Consider the following 16,243-nt stretch of genomic DNA (forward strand, 5'->3'; position numbering starts at 1 on the left):
AAACTTGGAAAGAAAATTTCATGGAAATTATTAATATGTTGGAAAGAAGCAACATTTTCTCCCTGAATAAGCATGTTTTAATTTATACTTAACAATTCAGAAAATGGAAAAGGAAAACAGAATTTTTTGGTTTTGTCATCTTCAATTCCTAGGCAACTGGTTTAGAGGTACTGTGAAGATGTATTACAACTTTAACACAGTCTTTTCTCCAGAATTCCCTTGCGGCAGTACTACTGAATTCACCAATAGACTTTGGACAGTGATGCCATTCTGGATGTTGGTTCATTCATTTTTGTTGGTTCAGCCTGGTCCCCTTAATGACCATATCTGGGACCTTCTGGAAGTCTCCATAGCTTTTTCCTGTTTTCCATTCACAGGCTTCCTTCATGTAGCAACCAGAACATAAGAGCAAGATGTACAACCTTGTCTAAGGAGGAAGCCAGGCCCTGCAAGGATCTACATGGAACACCTGGGAAGTGCAAGCAGTGCTTGAGCCTTTGGAGGGACAACAGCAGCCTGGCATTTGGTGCACACCTGGCTGGTTAGCTGTGGTCCCAGTGCTTCCAAAATGCTGCCTGGAGAACTCTTGAGGAGTCAGCCCAGCAGGATAGGACATGATAAAGGATGCTCTTGAAATGCTTTCTTTCTTCTGCTTTTCTGCCTAGGGTTTATATTCTAATCCTTAAAAACCCTGTTACTCTGAAGACTGGTGTGACAGCTATAGGAGACAAACAACTCGAGCTTCTGATGGGGTTTTAACAGTTTTAGCCATCGTCTTTTCCTCTCCTCAGTCCTTTTTGCGTGATGTGGTTCATCCTTCTTGACAAGCACGATAATAACCCGAGCACTCAGAATGCTTTTCTAATGTCCCGTTGTGTTCAGTGTAGCTCAATTGACATGCAGCAAAGTGCAGCAGCCTTTCAGTTAGGAATGACATGGCTACTGCTGACATTTCCCAGCTGATGAACATTTTATGAATCATACACACTCTTTGTTTCCAGCTCTTCTGAACCCTGTGAAAAGCAGAAACAGATGGAGTTTGGGGGAGCGTGAAAGCCTTGAGGAAACTCCAGCACAGGAAAATGAGGGTCAGCACCCTCAAGGAGGTCAGGGAGCGAGGGCCAGAGAGTTGAAGAAGAAACCTATTCATCGGTACGGCGAGGAGAAGCGCCTCTCACAATGGAGAGGGTGTCGGCCCCAGCAGCAGCGCTGGGAGCGGCTGTGGGGTTCCATCCGTCCTCCCGCGGTTCCCCTCGGGCAGGACCCGCAGGGACGGCGGAGCCAGAGCCCTGGGAAATGCACTCCCCGACGGCTGCCGAGAGGGAAGCGCTTCGAGCGGCAGCGGCACGTCCCCACCGCCCTCCTGAGCATCCCCGCTGCCTCCGGCCCCTCCGCCGGCGGCAGATGAGGGAGCCGCGGGCGGTGTGTGCGACGGGAGGGCGGCGGGGAACCCGGCTCTCCGTGCCGGCCCCGAGCTCTCCTGCCTCCCGCTCCGCACGGGCTCTCCCTGCAGCGCGGCCCGCGGCGGCTGAGGCGCGGCAGGGGCGGACGGCGGCAGCCGAACCCTGCCCGGCCCAGGGGCGCTGGGGCCGCGGCCCCCGCCCCGGCGGGCAGGGGTGAGGGCCCGCCCGGCACGGCTCCGCCCCGCCGGGGCACAGCGGCTGCCGCGGGCAGAGGGGCGTGTGGCCGCCCCTCACGGCCCCGCCGCTCCTCGCCGCGCCGCCCGGGGCTGCGGATCCTCGCTCCGCCAGCGGCCCCGGGCCGGCCCTGCCCTGCCCGCGCCGCGCTCCCAACTTTCCTCGGCGTGGCACGAAATGTGCCCGGGGCGCCGCCGAGCCCCTTTGACGTCTTGATCCTCTCCGAGAACTTAACAGGATCGCAAAGCCCTTCGAGCGGCTTTTCCCGGTGAGCCGGGTTTAGGCGCTCGGGCTGCGGCCGTAATCCGCCCGCGCCGCGCAGAGGGGCGGCCCGGCGGGCCCTGCCCTGCCCCGCCGCCCCCGCCGGGCCGGGCGGGCTGCGCTGCCCTGCGCGGCTCCCGGCGCGGCCGGAGCGCGTCCGGGCCGGCCAGGGACAGCGCTGCCCGCAGCGAGAACGCCCCGGGGCCCCGCATCCAGGCACGCGGACCGACAGACAGACAGACGGACGGACGGACGGACGGAGCTGCAGAGTTCGGATGCTGCGGAGGAGAGCGTGGGCAGGTGAGTGTGAAGCAGGAGGCAGTAAGCCTTCTGTCATGCCTGTGAGAGTGGCATCCAGCACCAGACTTCAAGCTTTAGCTCAAAAGCTTGAAATGGAAACGTAAACTTTGTTTATTTATTTAATTTTAAAGAAAAGTGTTAATTTGATTAATTGATGCAGTGATTTTTGTACTTACAATTAAATTGGATTCAGGGCACAAATCTGAACAGAAATGGAGCTGAGGAGACTTATTCCACTCCCGCTGACTGACACTTAATTTTACTAGCTTGATCCATGTGTCTCTTCACTTCTCCAATGTCTGGTGCCTGTGGTTTAAGCATGAGGCTATCAAACCCTGCATAAAAAATGCTGGCAAATACTACAAGCAGTGAAAGAGAATAATTTTCCAGTGATTCCTGGTGCTTCCCATAAATTGACTTTGGTTCTAGAAATATGACATCTCTTGCAAAAATCCTGTACTGTAATTCAGGCCATAGTCTGCCTAAGAATGTAGAAGATGCAGTAATAATCAGTGTCTTTCTGTAGTGCAAGGTCCCCTCACTTGCCAAGAGGAAAAGCCTAAAGAAGATAAGGGAAAATGACGTGGACATTACTTTAGATCTCTGAAGAAATGATGTTGGTACCTGTTGATCTACCTGTTTGAACTATATTTTGTTTTCCAGATTTGTAGTTGCTGCATTCAAAGGAAATAGTTAAAGGATTGTTGTATTTAAAATCTGTAATTTTCATTTTTACTACTGAGTAAAACTACATCTGCAGTTTCAGATGTTAGAAATTTTGGAATAGCGTAACTATGTATCTTCAGTTAGCACAGTCTTTGGTTTTTTCCCTCTGGTATTTTTCATGTTGTTTTCTTTGAGTGTGTATTTTAAAACCATCTGATTAGAAAAATACATGTTGCAAATGAAAATGGGACTGTCGGGATGTTGAATCAGCAAGGGTAATCATGGTAAACAAGTAGTGAATGACTTGAGGGAAGAATATATCAGCTTTAAAAAATTATACCTCATCCTTCCATATCAGCATGTGTCAGCTTGGCCTTCTGTGTATCCCAGCCTTTGTCATCCAATTTGCACCCAAGCTCAGTCATTTCGGTTCAGCACGTTGTCCGGCAGCCTTCTCCAGTGTTGCCATCTCTTTTCATTAGCATCTCTTAAATCCTCTTCGGTAGGATGCCTCCTTACGGCTTGTGAAACGTGACACGATGTACCTACCCCTCGTGTTTCCCTTCCCCAGGCAAAAGGCATGGCTCCGATGGTTTGCATAAAGTGAGCAGGGAGTGAATTTAAATGGGTGACATTCACACGTATGCAAACATACATATTTATTTTATACATTCAGGACTGCAAACCTGCTGTGTTCACGCTGTATTCATGCCCCTGCTATGTTCGCTTTTAAGAGCTACCTTGATATATGAATGCATTGACAGGAGACATTGGCAGAACCAGTGAATTTTAGGCAGTGGCTACAGAAGCTTTGCACAGAGCTTATTTGCTGTATAGAAACATGGGCACCTGGGCCTTGTTAACCATAGTGGCAGCAGAAACGACATGATGAGACTTGCTTGTGCTGTCAGCTGTAATTTTAAATATTTTTTGTTTTAATTTACAATATTAAATTCAATATCCACAGCTAGTTTCTCCTGAAAAGTTTCCAATCTAAAAAATAATTTGTCTGCAGAAAACTTTAGTAAATCTTAGAAAATTGAACTATAATGCTAATAGTTCATAATTACAGAAGGAAAACTCAGTCCCAATAATTCAGTTTGTTTGAATGATTATTTTGGTTATTTTGGTTTGTTTGAATGATTATTTTGATTATAAAAGGTGCCAGAGACTCAGCCATCAAATAGATCAAAGGTAATCATGTGCATTTCATTGTAAAACTATAAATTATACATACATGAATAATGCAATGCTTTATGAAGTGTATGCACATCTAAAGTACCTGTGAAAGGTAGAGTATTTGAAATCCTTGGTTGGTCCTGAGGCTGCTGGGCTATGCATATAAATTATGTGCATAAATTCTCAGGAGATTTCAGTGCTCATAGACTGTAGAAAATGCAATATGATGTAGCAGAGACTAATAAATTTTGAAAATTGTTGATTTAAAAGAGGCCCTAGAATTTAAGAATTGTTGATTTAAACTGTAATGAATTCTTGAGGGTAAGTTGGTACTGCTGATTGTTTTTTTCAACTCCCTGAGTTTGATCTAATAGCCTTCATACAAAGCTGATTTCCAGATGAGTGTGCCAGAGTCCAGTGTGCAGGTGAATTTGCAAACCTCCAAATCCTTGAAGAAAAGGTTGTGCCTTGTCTTCCACACATGTCGTCATTTAGAAGTTCCAGTGTCCAGTGTTTGATGTCCATTTGTTGCTGTTAGTGGTTGCATCACTGGAGCTGCAGCCTGTCACACAGAACACACACAAGATACATAATGCACAGCTGAGCCACAACTATTAGCAAGTGATATAACAAGGATCATGTAGGTGGAGGTCAAATCCCAGAATAAATCCCAAAGACTTATCAGGGTTGAACCTGAGAGGCTGTGTGAGGATTTGGAACGTGTCTTAACTAAAATGATGTTAGTGATCCTATACAGCTTATCACTGCTTCTACAGCAATAAAATGCTGAAAGCTTCAAGAACAACAGTGTTTTAACAACTACACAAACACACAGGATGCATTACAAAATCATATGTAAAGTCATCTTTTACTTTGTGGCGGTGATACATATTTCACCTTGAAAAGCTCTTTTTTGAATTCTGCCATATTTTCTTTCTGTAGTTCTTTTACTCTAAACAAATAAGCATTAAGAATACTAAGTGGTGGTATAAATAGCTTGATCTGTCATTATTACTTGATGAACAACTACATTTATTTTGTATCAGGTGTATTAATTCTTGGTTGGTTAACAATTTTGGATTAAGTTAGGTTGGGTTGACATATTCTACCCCAAAAGGGGACTGCTAGAGTAGCCCAAATATGAACTCTCAGTGCTCTTGAGAGGGAGACTACAGTGATTTAAAGATCCTTCACAGATATTTGACAATCTGCAGAGCTCACTTTGATGGCTTAGTGGATAGCTATCAACTTCCTAAATTTGTTATAATTTGTAATATTAAAGTGTATGCCTGTGTGATGGGGTTTTTTTTCCTGCTGAGAGGGTGCAAAATGCATTGTCTGAAACCCAGGCCACAAAGCCGCTCAGAGGCCTTGACTGTGTCCAGATTGCAATGGTGCTGAAAACAGATACTGCTGCTGCCATAGGTGTTCTAGAGTGCTGAAAACCCATAAGAAAGCTATTTGGAGCCCATAAGCTACTGATAGCAGGCTCTGGAAAAGGGAGGAAAATTGGTTTTTCCTTGCTTATTTTGAAGCAGACTTGAAAAGGTTTCTCATTTTTGAGGTGCAGCTGCTCAGCACAGTGCCATTTGCTGCAAACAGGTGAATTGACTTGAGAAAGAGGGGAGTTATGGCTGTTAATTGGATGCCACTGCTTTGGGCCTGGAGTTAGAAGCCCAGTTATTCTCCATATCCCAGTTTGGTTTCAGTCATTTCACATATGTAGCTTCTTTCTTAGTGCCATGTTCCTGCTCACCTGCATTTCTGCATTCCTACTTCAGGAAATTCACTGGATGGCAGAGCTCCTAAAATTTAGATACTGCAGCCTTTGTAGCTCTACTTTTAGGTCTTTAATGATGCAGCCCTAAAGAGACAAGTAGAACTTGATATTCAAAACTAGGAAATACTTAAGTGAATCCAAAATTTTCATATGTTACTTGAACTCATACTTGTAAAAACAACTGTCTGCTTTGTTAAAAATGCTCCTTTTATACCAGAGGGTGTCTTTAAAATAGTTTTACACAAAACCTTAGTTGCTATTGAATCCAAAAGGAAGAGGGTAGAAGAGCCTGACAATTTACATTTCAAGTAGGGAGTGCTATCATGTATGTAATAATTACATGTATGTAAATTGTTACATTTTTAGGATAATACATCTGTCTTGTTTAGCTGTAGTTTCAGTCTCAGTTATTTAGGCACTGAAAAGCAATATTCTTGAGTGTGGGATTATTAATCTCTTTCAGTCCTACCCAATAGGTAGCAAGGAAGAAAAGACTAGGTGAGAAAGCATATTAAAATTCTGCTTAGGGCATTGGTGAAGATGCCAATCTTTCACAAGTTAGGAGAGATTCAAGTTTTATTTTGCTGGGTGACTAGACTGAGGCTCAGAGGACAATGTGTCTGTCTGTCTATCTATGTTTTTGTTAAATGACTTGTAAGCTAAATACCTGTTCTAAGTGCCTAACATGGATTTACAAGACTTGTCAGCCTTTAGGTAATCAAGTTTTACCCTCAGTGTAATTATTAGCATTAAATATTCAGAGCAGAGACTGTAGTAGGAGCTGTTATTTATAAAAGGCAGGTACCAGGGTGGGTGCAGTGCCAGGGGCTGGCAGGAGCTGTGGGGCTGATGTGAGCAGCAGCCAGGGCTGCCTGTGCTGGACACAACTGGCTCCAGCCAGCTCCAACTCATCCCTCCTGTGGCCAAGAGGGTGGCACTTCAGGGAAAAAGCACTTAAAGAAGAGTGGGATGCCACAAGGGCAGTGTGTTGGGGACTGAGGGGAAAAGAAAGGGTGAAAACCATCTCTGCAGAAGGCAAGGTCAGAGAAGAAGGAGCAGAGGTGGTGTTGTGGGCACTGGATCAGGATTCCCTTGCAAGTCCTGTGGAGGACCCTTTGGTGGAGCCATTCCTGAAGCAGACTGCAGCCAGTGAAGAGGAGCCTGTGCAGGAGCAGGTTCTCCTCACCAGGACTGTGGTCCATGGAGGACCCGCAGTGGAGCAGGTTTGTCCTGCAGGACTGCAGCCTGTGGAGCAGTTTGTGCAGGACTGCAGCCTGCAGTAAGGACCCAGACTGGCTCAGGGGCACGGTGTGAGGAGGAAGGAGTGGCAAGGAGGAAACAGGGACTGACTGCAGCCTCCTGTTCCCAGCCCCTGTGCTGCTGGGTAGGGTAGAGGAGCTGGAGGAGTTGGGAATAGAGGGGTAAAGTTGAATCTGGGGAAAATGAGTGGTAGAGTGTTTTGCCTTTGTTTCCTGCCATCCAACTCCATTTTAATTTGCACTAAATTGAGTTTTCTCCAGTTTGAGCCCATTTTCCTGTGATGACAATTGGTCTTCCAATGTCTTTTTTTCTTCCTGTTTTTTCCTCTTGACCAATGGTGAGCTTTCTCCCACTGGGCTGCTGAGGAGGGGAAGTGCAATAGCAGTTGTGTGGGCATCTGGCAGCTAGCCAAGGCCAACCCACCACTCTGCCTGGTTTTAAATATGAAACAGCTCTACTCACTTCTTAAAACTGCCTTGTGAGAACCAGTGTTTAGTGGCAGTTTTGGGATTGCGGGTCCCAGATGGTTGGAGCTGTCTCTCTGTGTCCTTGCAGAAGGTGTTTGTGGAGCCTCCTGACTCTTCAGGACTTTCCTGCTGGCTGACTCCTGTTAAGCTGCTCCTTAGTTAATTACTTGCCATATTTTGGATCCAATGTTGAAATGTCAATCTCCTCCCTAGACTATTAAAAACACTTGTCGTTAGGGTTCTTAGAGGCCTGTAAGGAACAAATATTTCTTCTTCATCAGATAGTTAGTAATTTGTCAGAACTTTATGGGCTTTATGGGCCAAACCACGTTGCTTCAGGAGGTCTCAGCACCTTCACTGTACCCAAATTACCTCAATGTTTATTTGTATCTGTCCTGTGTTCAGTCTCTCTCTACCACAGCTGGGCACAGGTAACACACTTTCATCCACTCTTCCTACCTCCTTCCAAAAATATATTAATGTATTTTTTTGCTTAGTAGTAGAGTTGTATTTCTGTGAAAATTTTCTCACCTCCTTTCCTCCAGTATAGGGCAGAATAAGAGTTCAGACCCCACTGTATATTAAACATGAATTTTACTGCTGAAATGATGGTAAGGGATCTGAAATGACCTGAAATTTTGCCTACATGTTTTTATTTTGTAACTTTTTAGTCTTCACCTTTTAGGGTGAGCAGGCCCCATTTTCCTTTCTCTCCCTTTTCCAGGTCTTTAATCATTCTTGCCATGCTGTTATTCTGCGTTATCTTTCTGATTAAGAGAAGGACTTGGAGTGCTCCAGATAAGTCTGCACTGTTGTTTCATGGGGCAGTTTTGGTGGGTTTTGTGTCATTAACATGTTCCATGTGTACACTGTCAGTTGTGTCAGCAAGGCTGCCCTGCAGTGAGCACGCTGTTTCACTGAGCTGTACCTGTGTCCTAAGCTCATAAATTGGTTTGTGTTGGAAGGGACTATAAGGACCATGTAGTTCCAACTCCTCTTCCCCCAAACCAGTTTGCTCAAAGCCTCATCCAGCCTGGCCTTGGACACTTGCAGGGGTGGGGAATATACAGCTTCTCTGGGCAGCATGGTCCCGTGTTTCAACACCATCATAGTGAAGAATTTCTTCCTAATATTTAATCCAAAACTACCCTTTCAGGATCCCTTTCTGAGTGCATATGGTTAATTTGGAAGCATGTAGGGCAGTAGTTTGCATGCTTTTCACCTGTATTCATGGGTTCCATTTGCCTGTGTTGTATATCACTTATCAAATTGAGAAATTGCTGTAGTTGATGTTGGTCACCCTGAGGTTCCCTGCAGTCCTTTTTTTTCTCTTGCCTATATAATTTTTTGCCATCCTGAGATCTTACTGTATCACCACTTCATCTTTCTACCAGCATCATTAACAGCAGGTTTTCCTATGGAGCCCTGAGGAATACTGTTATTAAACTTCTGTAGTGGTGAAGGTGACTATTTAGTCCAGTTCTTGCTTTCTGTCTTCTTGTTTTTTTAATTCAATATAGTGTTTGACTTCATATGCTATTATTTTTTTTTCTTTTTTTAGTGGCATAGCTTTTGAAAGCCTGAATAAGGTTTCCTGTATTCAGTGCTCCACTGGCATACTCAAGCCTTTCAGGAGGTTTGGAGTATCTAATTCCAATATCTTTTAAAAGTGTTTAATTCCAGATTAGTAATATCCAATTTCAGCCATTTCAGTTTTAAGTGTAAAGAAGCGCTGTACTTCATGTTTTTTAACCAAACTTTTGGGAACTGATACACAAATGCATCTGGAAATCCATGTGCCACACCTACAGCATTTGAAACATAGATAGGCATTGCTCACTCATCTCCAGTTTCATAAGCAATGTGTCTTATCAGTGAGGGAATCCCTGGTGTTAGCAGCAAATTATCTACATCACCCCAAGACTTCAGAAGGGTTTCACTATCTCATGCTTTTATTGTTTTAACAGTTTTACTTTTTTTAACAGAGTTGCTTACTTTATAACCTCCAACAAACCAGCAGGTTTATAAACCAGGTGACCCTTGTTTTTAAGAACTGCTGTAGGTGGACATCAATCTGATTGTGAATCACCAGAACTGATAAGTGGAACTGTTAAGTGTCAGAACTAGTCAAGAGCTTCACTCAGTGCTAAATTTACTTTGAAATTACAACTTTAGAAAAAAGGTTAATGCTTTGTTACTTATGAATAATTCTTCCCACTATCAAGCTTTTAAAACTGAGTTTTGTTTTTTAACATAAATTATCTACACTTTAGAAGTTAATTCTTCTGAGTGAACATTCCAATCTGAGAGTGGGTTGAAAGAATTGAATTTTTTCATATCAATGTGTAATAAAAATGCCATTTTTTTCCGCAGTTAAACTTCAGTTAATCAGCATGAACAAGGCTCAGTTTAAGGTGAGACACAGACAGTAACTGATTTAAATTAAGGCAAAATTAGTGATGGGGAGTACTAATAAAATTTTTGAATATGAAGTGATGCCCAAGGCTGTTTCTAGAGTAATTTCATTATTTCTGGATTAAAAAAAAACACTTTAAAATACATTAAATAATTTTTAAAGTTGTGTATTACTTTCTTTAATTGTCTGGGAATTGAGTGGAGGGTAAGTCAGGTATGTTGTTTTCAAGAAAGTGGGTGCATAATGTTCTAACCATGGGTAATAACCTGAATGATTCAGGTCACAAAGGTTCTGAAAGATCTGTGTTTCATTTGGTGTTGAAGGTCGATCTTGTGTGGTCAGTGACACAGAGGATTACAGGCGAAAAATGGACACGACCTAGTGTGAGGGAATTGATTGATCCTGAGGGAATTTCATTCTAGTCATATTTCAAAGAAAAAAGGTTCCTGAATGGAGTTTCTAAACGTTTTTTTTTCTTGTTGAAAAATTCAAAGCTTTCACTGAAATTCTTTCAGTCCTTCATTTGTAAGACACTTGTCTTGAGTCTTAAAACTCATTTTGTAAGTAGTTGATGTGATATGAATTTGGAAAGGCATTGAAGATCAAATCTGGAAAGAAATTCAGACAAACATTTTAAAACTTGTAGGATTTGAGCTGCTAAATATCTTAACAGAGACTCTTTTGAAGCATTGTAATAAAACCCCCTAGTGTGTGTTTACTGCAGAGTTTTAATAATATAGAATTATAGCATGGCCTGCATTAAACTAAGGGCTAAATGTCATTAATTATCTGCTTGGTTAATATGGATTTTTGGAATAAAAGTCTTAATCATAAAATAGATAAAATTAGCACAGGGAAATCAATGTAAAGTGGAATAGGTTGTCCTAGCACATGTATTACCAGGCTTTTTTTAGTTGACTTTTTTACTAACCGTGTTTTAATGAGGTTTTAAAAGCAATTTCACTATGGATAATAGGTATGAGAGTGTATGTACTCCATAAAGCCCAGAGACTAAAAGAATATGATGTCATGTAACCCTTTTTCTTTGGTCATGATGAACTTTTACTAACAATACTTTTTCTTCTGTCTACTGCAAATAAATCAAGAAACACGTGTCATATGTGTGTGTAAATATCACTGACCGTCCTTCAAATGGTTGAAATTGCTTTTTGCTGTTCCACTGTTTTAATAAAGAACTCTTTGAGTACTGAGCGCATTCCTTTTGAAGCCTTCATAATTTTTTCTTCCCCATTTCAGCTGTCATTTAGATGTTGATATGTAAAACAAAATGGCAAAAATCAACACCCGGCACTCCTACCCTGGTGTACACAGCCTGTCTGTCAGAACTGCTGATGAAGATATCGAAAGGATTGAAAATGGCTATATCAGGTAATATTTTCCTTTCATCACAGTCAAGAGAACAGGTTGCTGCATAGTTTGTGGAACTCCTGTAGCTCTGGGAATGGCAGCTAGAATTATGGGAATATTGTGTTGTGGTATTGTTGGCCCAGTGCACTTTACAGTCTTGACAACATCTATCCAAAAGTATAGAAGAGACAGACACAGGAGGTTGCACTAACTCATTGAAGAGAAACCTCTTTCTCAAGTCACCACACAGGTAGCACACAGGGTCTATGCTTCCAACAAAGTATGTAGGATATGGTCAAGAAAAAGATCCTTTGAGCACCATGCAGTGAGAAGCCTTGGGAACATTTGGTTTTCTTAAAGCAGCCTCTACAAATTGCCTATTCCTGTAATAGGGAAAATCTGTAGTGTATAAAGAGTATCAGCATTTTTGTGCTGGATTTTCAGAATGTCTCACTGTACAGAGGAAATGTAATAGTTTCTTTACATTCACCTTTCTCTAGTTTTGATAGTTTTAAAGTGGCTGTTTGAAACATGCCAGGGAGCTTGCACTTACCTATTGCACAGTAGCAGTCATTCCTCTAGATTGGGCAAAGCCTGCTGGGCCTGTGGAAAGATGCCTGATAATCCATAGCGTCTCCATTAAGGCTGGAAAAAGTTTTCTGCTTTTGGCTTGTTATGGCCAACCACCTCCTCTATGTGGATCTTGCCAGGCTGTCTCTTGCTGTTCAAATGCACACCAGACTAGAGCACCCAGAATCCTGATGGGACTCCTTGCACTTGGTGATTTTTGGATTGCATATCCCTAGCAGCTGCTATGGATGCTCTGTTTGAATTGGTCCTTTATTTCTTCTTGCTTTGCTTACATGATACCTTCTGTCACAGGGATGTACCTACAGTAGTGAAAATGGATCTGATTTGTTCTGCACAGTAAGGCTTGCTTGCTGTTTTTGCACTACCCCATGGTCTCCTTAGGGAGATTTAAGAGCCCTGTCCCTTTCCCTCCATTAACAGTGATGTGTTAGAAAAAGTGAAAACACAGATTGAAATGAGCCTCTTCCTTTCCTTTATTTTAATGCCCTATTTGTAGTGGATGTCAGTGATTGGCAGCTCACAGAATGGAATTACTGGCTGGGATGCGAGAGTGGGGTTTTAAGGATTTAAATGTAGAATTAAATCCCTGCGGTCATCTGCAATTTCAGAGGCAATGACTTTGACAGATAGAGGGACTGAAATATGAATTGCACTTTATCATCATGGTGTTGGTCTTGAAGAGGCATTTTTTTAAAGGAAAGTTTGATATTATCAGCATTAATTGCAGGACTTCATAGATGGGTAAGGAGATATAGTCTTGCTCTGTAAAAAAAGATCTCATATTTAAGATTTCTGGATTTTTGAAATGAGTGCTGCTAAGTATATACAATATCTTTATAATACCATTTTTTTTTCTAATTCAGATTTGCTTTAGAATATGTCTGTACCAAAAGATAGAAACCATCCAGGATTTTAGGTTTCTCTATCTTACATCAAAATATGCAACTATAGATGTTGGGAAGAAAAGAACATTTGCTAGAGTAGCAGCTTTTCTTCTTTGCCTTTGCTTTCCTCCAGCTCCTATTTGCTATAGTTCAACAGAGCAATTAAACACATTACTTAGTTCTTAATAAAGTCAGTGGGTGTTAAATTTATGCTTAATGCTAAGGATGTGCTTAAGCACTTTTCTGCTGTGAAATGAGGTGTCACCAAGAAAAAGCATTCACTGCAACAGTTTACAGAAAGTTGCTACTGATCTTTAAAATGCTGTGCTCGTTCATGCTGCAGTGATTCATGTGCTCATATTCTTACTCTGTAGTGTGTTATAAAGTTGGTTCATTTTGTTAAAACAAAAATCAAAAAACCCCCAAAAAATAACAAATGAATCTCCATTTTTAAAACCCAGCCTCTGTATAGAAACAGCTCAAATAGGAGAGGCAGCACATCAGCTTATAGACACGGGTTTGCTATCTAAAGTTGAAAGTAGGATTCAGCTGTGCCCTGTAGACATCTGGATTTCAGTGTCTTTATGTGAGCAGATGCCTACATTCCTGCTGTCCAGAGTGGAGTTGTGGTCAGTACTGATGGTAGCAGCACCCAGGGAACTGCTCAACTTAAACTCAGAAACTCTTCAGGCTCCTTTGGCTCTCTTGATTATGAGAGGTATTTAGTTGCCTGAAATAGGCATCTAATGCTATTTGAGATACTACAGAGTATTTGAAGCATTTAGCTGGCACTAGTGGATGTAGCTGTATGCTCTGGAGAAGTCCAATAAAGTATTCTGAGGTGTTACAGATTGTACCAGACTCTATTCTGAAGCAGCTGAATCAAGCCCTGAGATGGCCATTGGCTATGATGGGAACTTAGATACTTCTTAGGCACTGCCATTAACAATATTAGAATTTATTGCTAAGATCACATAAAATGTATATTACTCGGTAAACGGGAATAAAATACTTAAAAGCAGCCGTGGTAGTGCAGTCTAAAACACTAACTAGTCCAGTATCCTTTTTCCAGCAGGTCTGTAGGAAATTTCTCCAGGAAATACTAAAAAAGGTGGACAAACTCTATCATTCTCTCAGCATTCAGCTCAAGAGAGTTCTGATAATCTGTGATGAATGCCTATTCCATGAGTTTGTTCATTGTCCCTTAGAAGGATATTAACTTTGGCAACCACAGTATTCTCAGCACTGGCAACATAAATTAGGTTATAAAAGTTTTTCAATACTAAATGGTGTTTTGTTAATGGAGGAGAAGTAGAAAACAGTTAACAAGCTGAGAATCCTAGGACCGTCAGTATCTATTTTAGCATTGTTCTTTGGGTAGAAATAATAAGTTTTAATTCTTTATTTGTTAGTTTTTCAGCTGTGAGTGCACATAAAATTGAGATGTTGATTATCCTTTTGTGGGCATTCACAATGCTGCTGCTCTTATGAAGATGCTGCAAGTATCATTTTTGTCAGTGTTTTCCTGGCAATACAGATTAACAGACCCATGTGAGAGTTCTTGTTTCCATTACAAAGGGGGAAGAAAGTGATTCTTAATTGACGTAAAAAAGTCTTGTAAAAGTGAATACTGAAGACTGAAAAACACTGAGAAAACCAAGGAGTACTATAAAAAAATCTGGAGTGAACCCTCATAAGGTTCAGCTTCCAGTGAAATCAATTTCAAAACTCTGTTTCTGAAAGATGAGGCTAAAATTTAATCTTTTTTTTCTCCCAAATGCTAATTTTTTAAGTGCTAATAAGTCTTTAGTTTCTGAGCTTGCTGGAATGTATGGCAGAGCCTCCTCTGACTTCAGTTCATATTGGATGGCTCCAGAAGAATAGGAGCACAGGAGCACAGGCTTAGCAATAAGGTTGTCAAATATATGCTAGGGCGAGGACAATGTGCTGGACTGTTTCCTGATGCAGTGGTGGAGAGAACCAGATGGGGGAAGGTCTGCATGGAATTCCTTAAAAAAAAATAAATTTGTTTTTGCAGAGCCCATTCACTTCATGAGGATGCATCTGCAGAGCTGCAGGGAGTCATTTCTGTGGAGGGAGGACATGTGCCTGAGTCCCAGGCAAGCTCCTTCACTGGCAGGGGAGCAATGGCAAGGTAACATACTAACTAATAGAATGTTAACTAACTAATAGAATTTCAAATATTAAGTTAGATTTGCTGGAAGAGACTGGTCACAATTTGGAGTCAAAGAAAGAAGTAAGTACATCCAAAGAAAGTGGATGGAGTCCAGCTGAAGAATGTCTGTAAGAAGTAACAGAAGTTGCATTTGACCTTGATTCATCACTTACTTATTGCTAATAAAAGTCTTAGAATCTGAGAGAGGCTGAATAAGCCCAAAGAAATTTTTCAAATATAAAAGAATACATTATTTTTACATAACTGTATCTGAAAATACATTGAATGCTGGGGAAATGCATGGAGTTGTGAGGCCAGACTTTAAAATAAATGTGTGTTTGGTTCTGATAGCTGATGCATTGTTTGTTCCCTATCAAATGAAACATAATGGTTGTCTCCTTTTTGTAGATGGCTCTGGAAAGGGAGGAGACAGGGAGTCTTTGTGTTTTGAGTGCAAGAATTTCCCTCAGTTTTTAGAATCCAGTTATGTTTATAATGGATTTGGAGCCCTAGTCAGCAAGGTTGAAGCTGACCATTGTCTTAAGTTGTTTGTATTACTGGGACTTAAATATAAACCTGAAGTGGAGCTTCAAAACTTTGTTGTGTCTGCTTTGTGTCTGAGGCAGCAGGGCTCTGCCTTCAGATACCATTGTTCCACATAACACAGACCACAGTCACTTTAAGCACAGTGTATTTCAAAGAGCAAAGAAAAAAATTACTGTAAATCTAGGGTAATTTAAAGAGTATTATTCACACTTCATCATTTTGGATAGTGGAGAGTAAACTTAACATTTCCTGCTTGGTTTTCAGGTAATGACACCACCAGATGTAGATTACAAAGTCTGCAAGAAGTTGAGTTTAGATGAGAAAAGATTATAGTTGTTTGTTTTGTGTAAACATAATGCACATGAATATATAAATTCATACAGAGAGCTTCCTTTTTAATCTTTGGTTTTAATTTCTTTACCCTTTTTCAGGATAGATTGAATGATGTGTGTGTAGCTACAGTTATGTATGCTCTGAATATACAGGGAAGTCTGTGGTGTAATGTAAACATGAATGCCTAGCAATTTAAATATTAGGGTAACACAACATGAGTCTTGAATGGAAATTCTCAAGGATCTAAGACAACTGCATCTGATGGACTTTACTGACATCTCACTTTGAGATGCAAAGGCCCTCACTCAGCAAGAATATTCTACTGCTCCTGTAGTGGGGATACAGTAGAATAAGAACTGATGTGTGAGGTATTTTCCTG

General features: G+C 41.6%; 1 protein-coding gene across 4 annotated transcripts in view; it reads left to right on the plus strand.

Moving 5' to 3' along the window:
- The first annotated feature begins 582 nt into the window (after positions 1 to 582).
- Positions 583 to 16,243, plus strand: part of CNGA3 (cyclic nucleotide gated channel subunit alpha 3) — a 31,788-nt gene continuing 16,127 nt past the window's right edge. The window contains exons 1-4 of one of the 4 annotated variants that reach the window (XM_054627917.2): positions 583 to 2,198; positions 9,924 to 9,964; positions 11,224 to 11,355; positions 14,848 to 14,964. In XM_054627917.2, coding sequence (XP_054483892.2) covers positions 11,255 to 11,355; positions 14,848 to 14,964 — 218 coding nt within the window. In that variant the 5' untranslated portion in view covers positions 583 to 2,198; positions 9,924 to 9,964; positions 11,224 to 11,254. Of the gene's footprint in view, positions 2,199 to 9,923; positions 9,965 to 11,223; positions 11,356 to 14,847; positions 14,965 to 16,243 lie in introns of those variants that run through there. The other 3 variants (XM_077173451.1, XM_054627918.2, XM_077173453.1) reach the window with 3 other exon arrangements.

Source organism: Agelaius phoeniceus, chromosome 2 (genome assembly GCF_051311805.1).
Source record: "Agelaius phoeniceus isolate bAgePho1 chromosome 2, bAgePho1.hap1, whole genome shotgun sequence".
NCBI lineage: Eukaryota > Metazoa > Chordata > Aves > Passeriformes > Icteridae > Agelaius > Agelaius phoeniceus.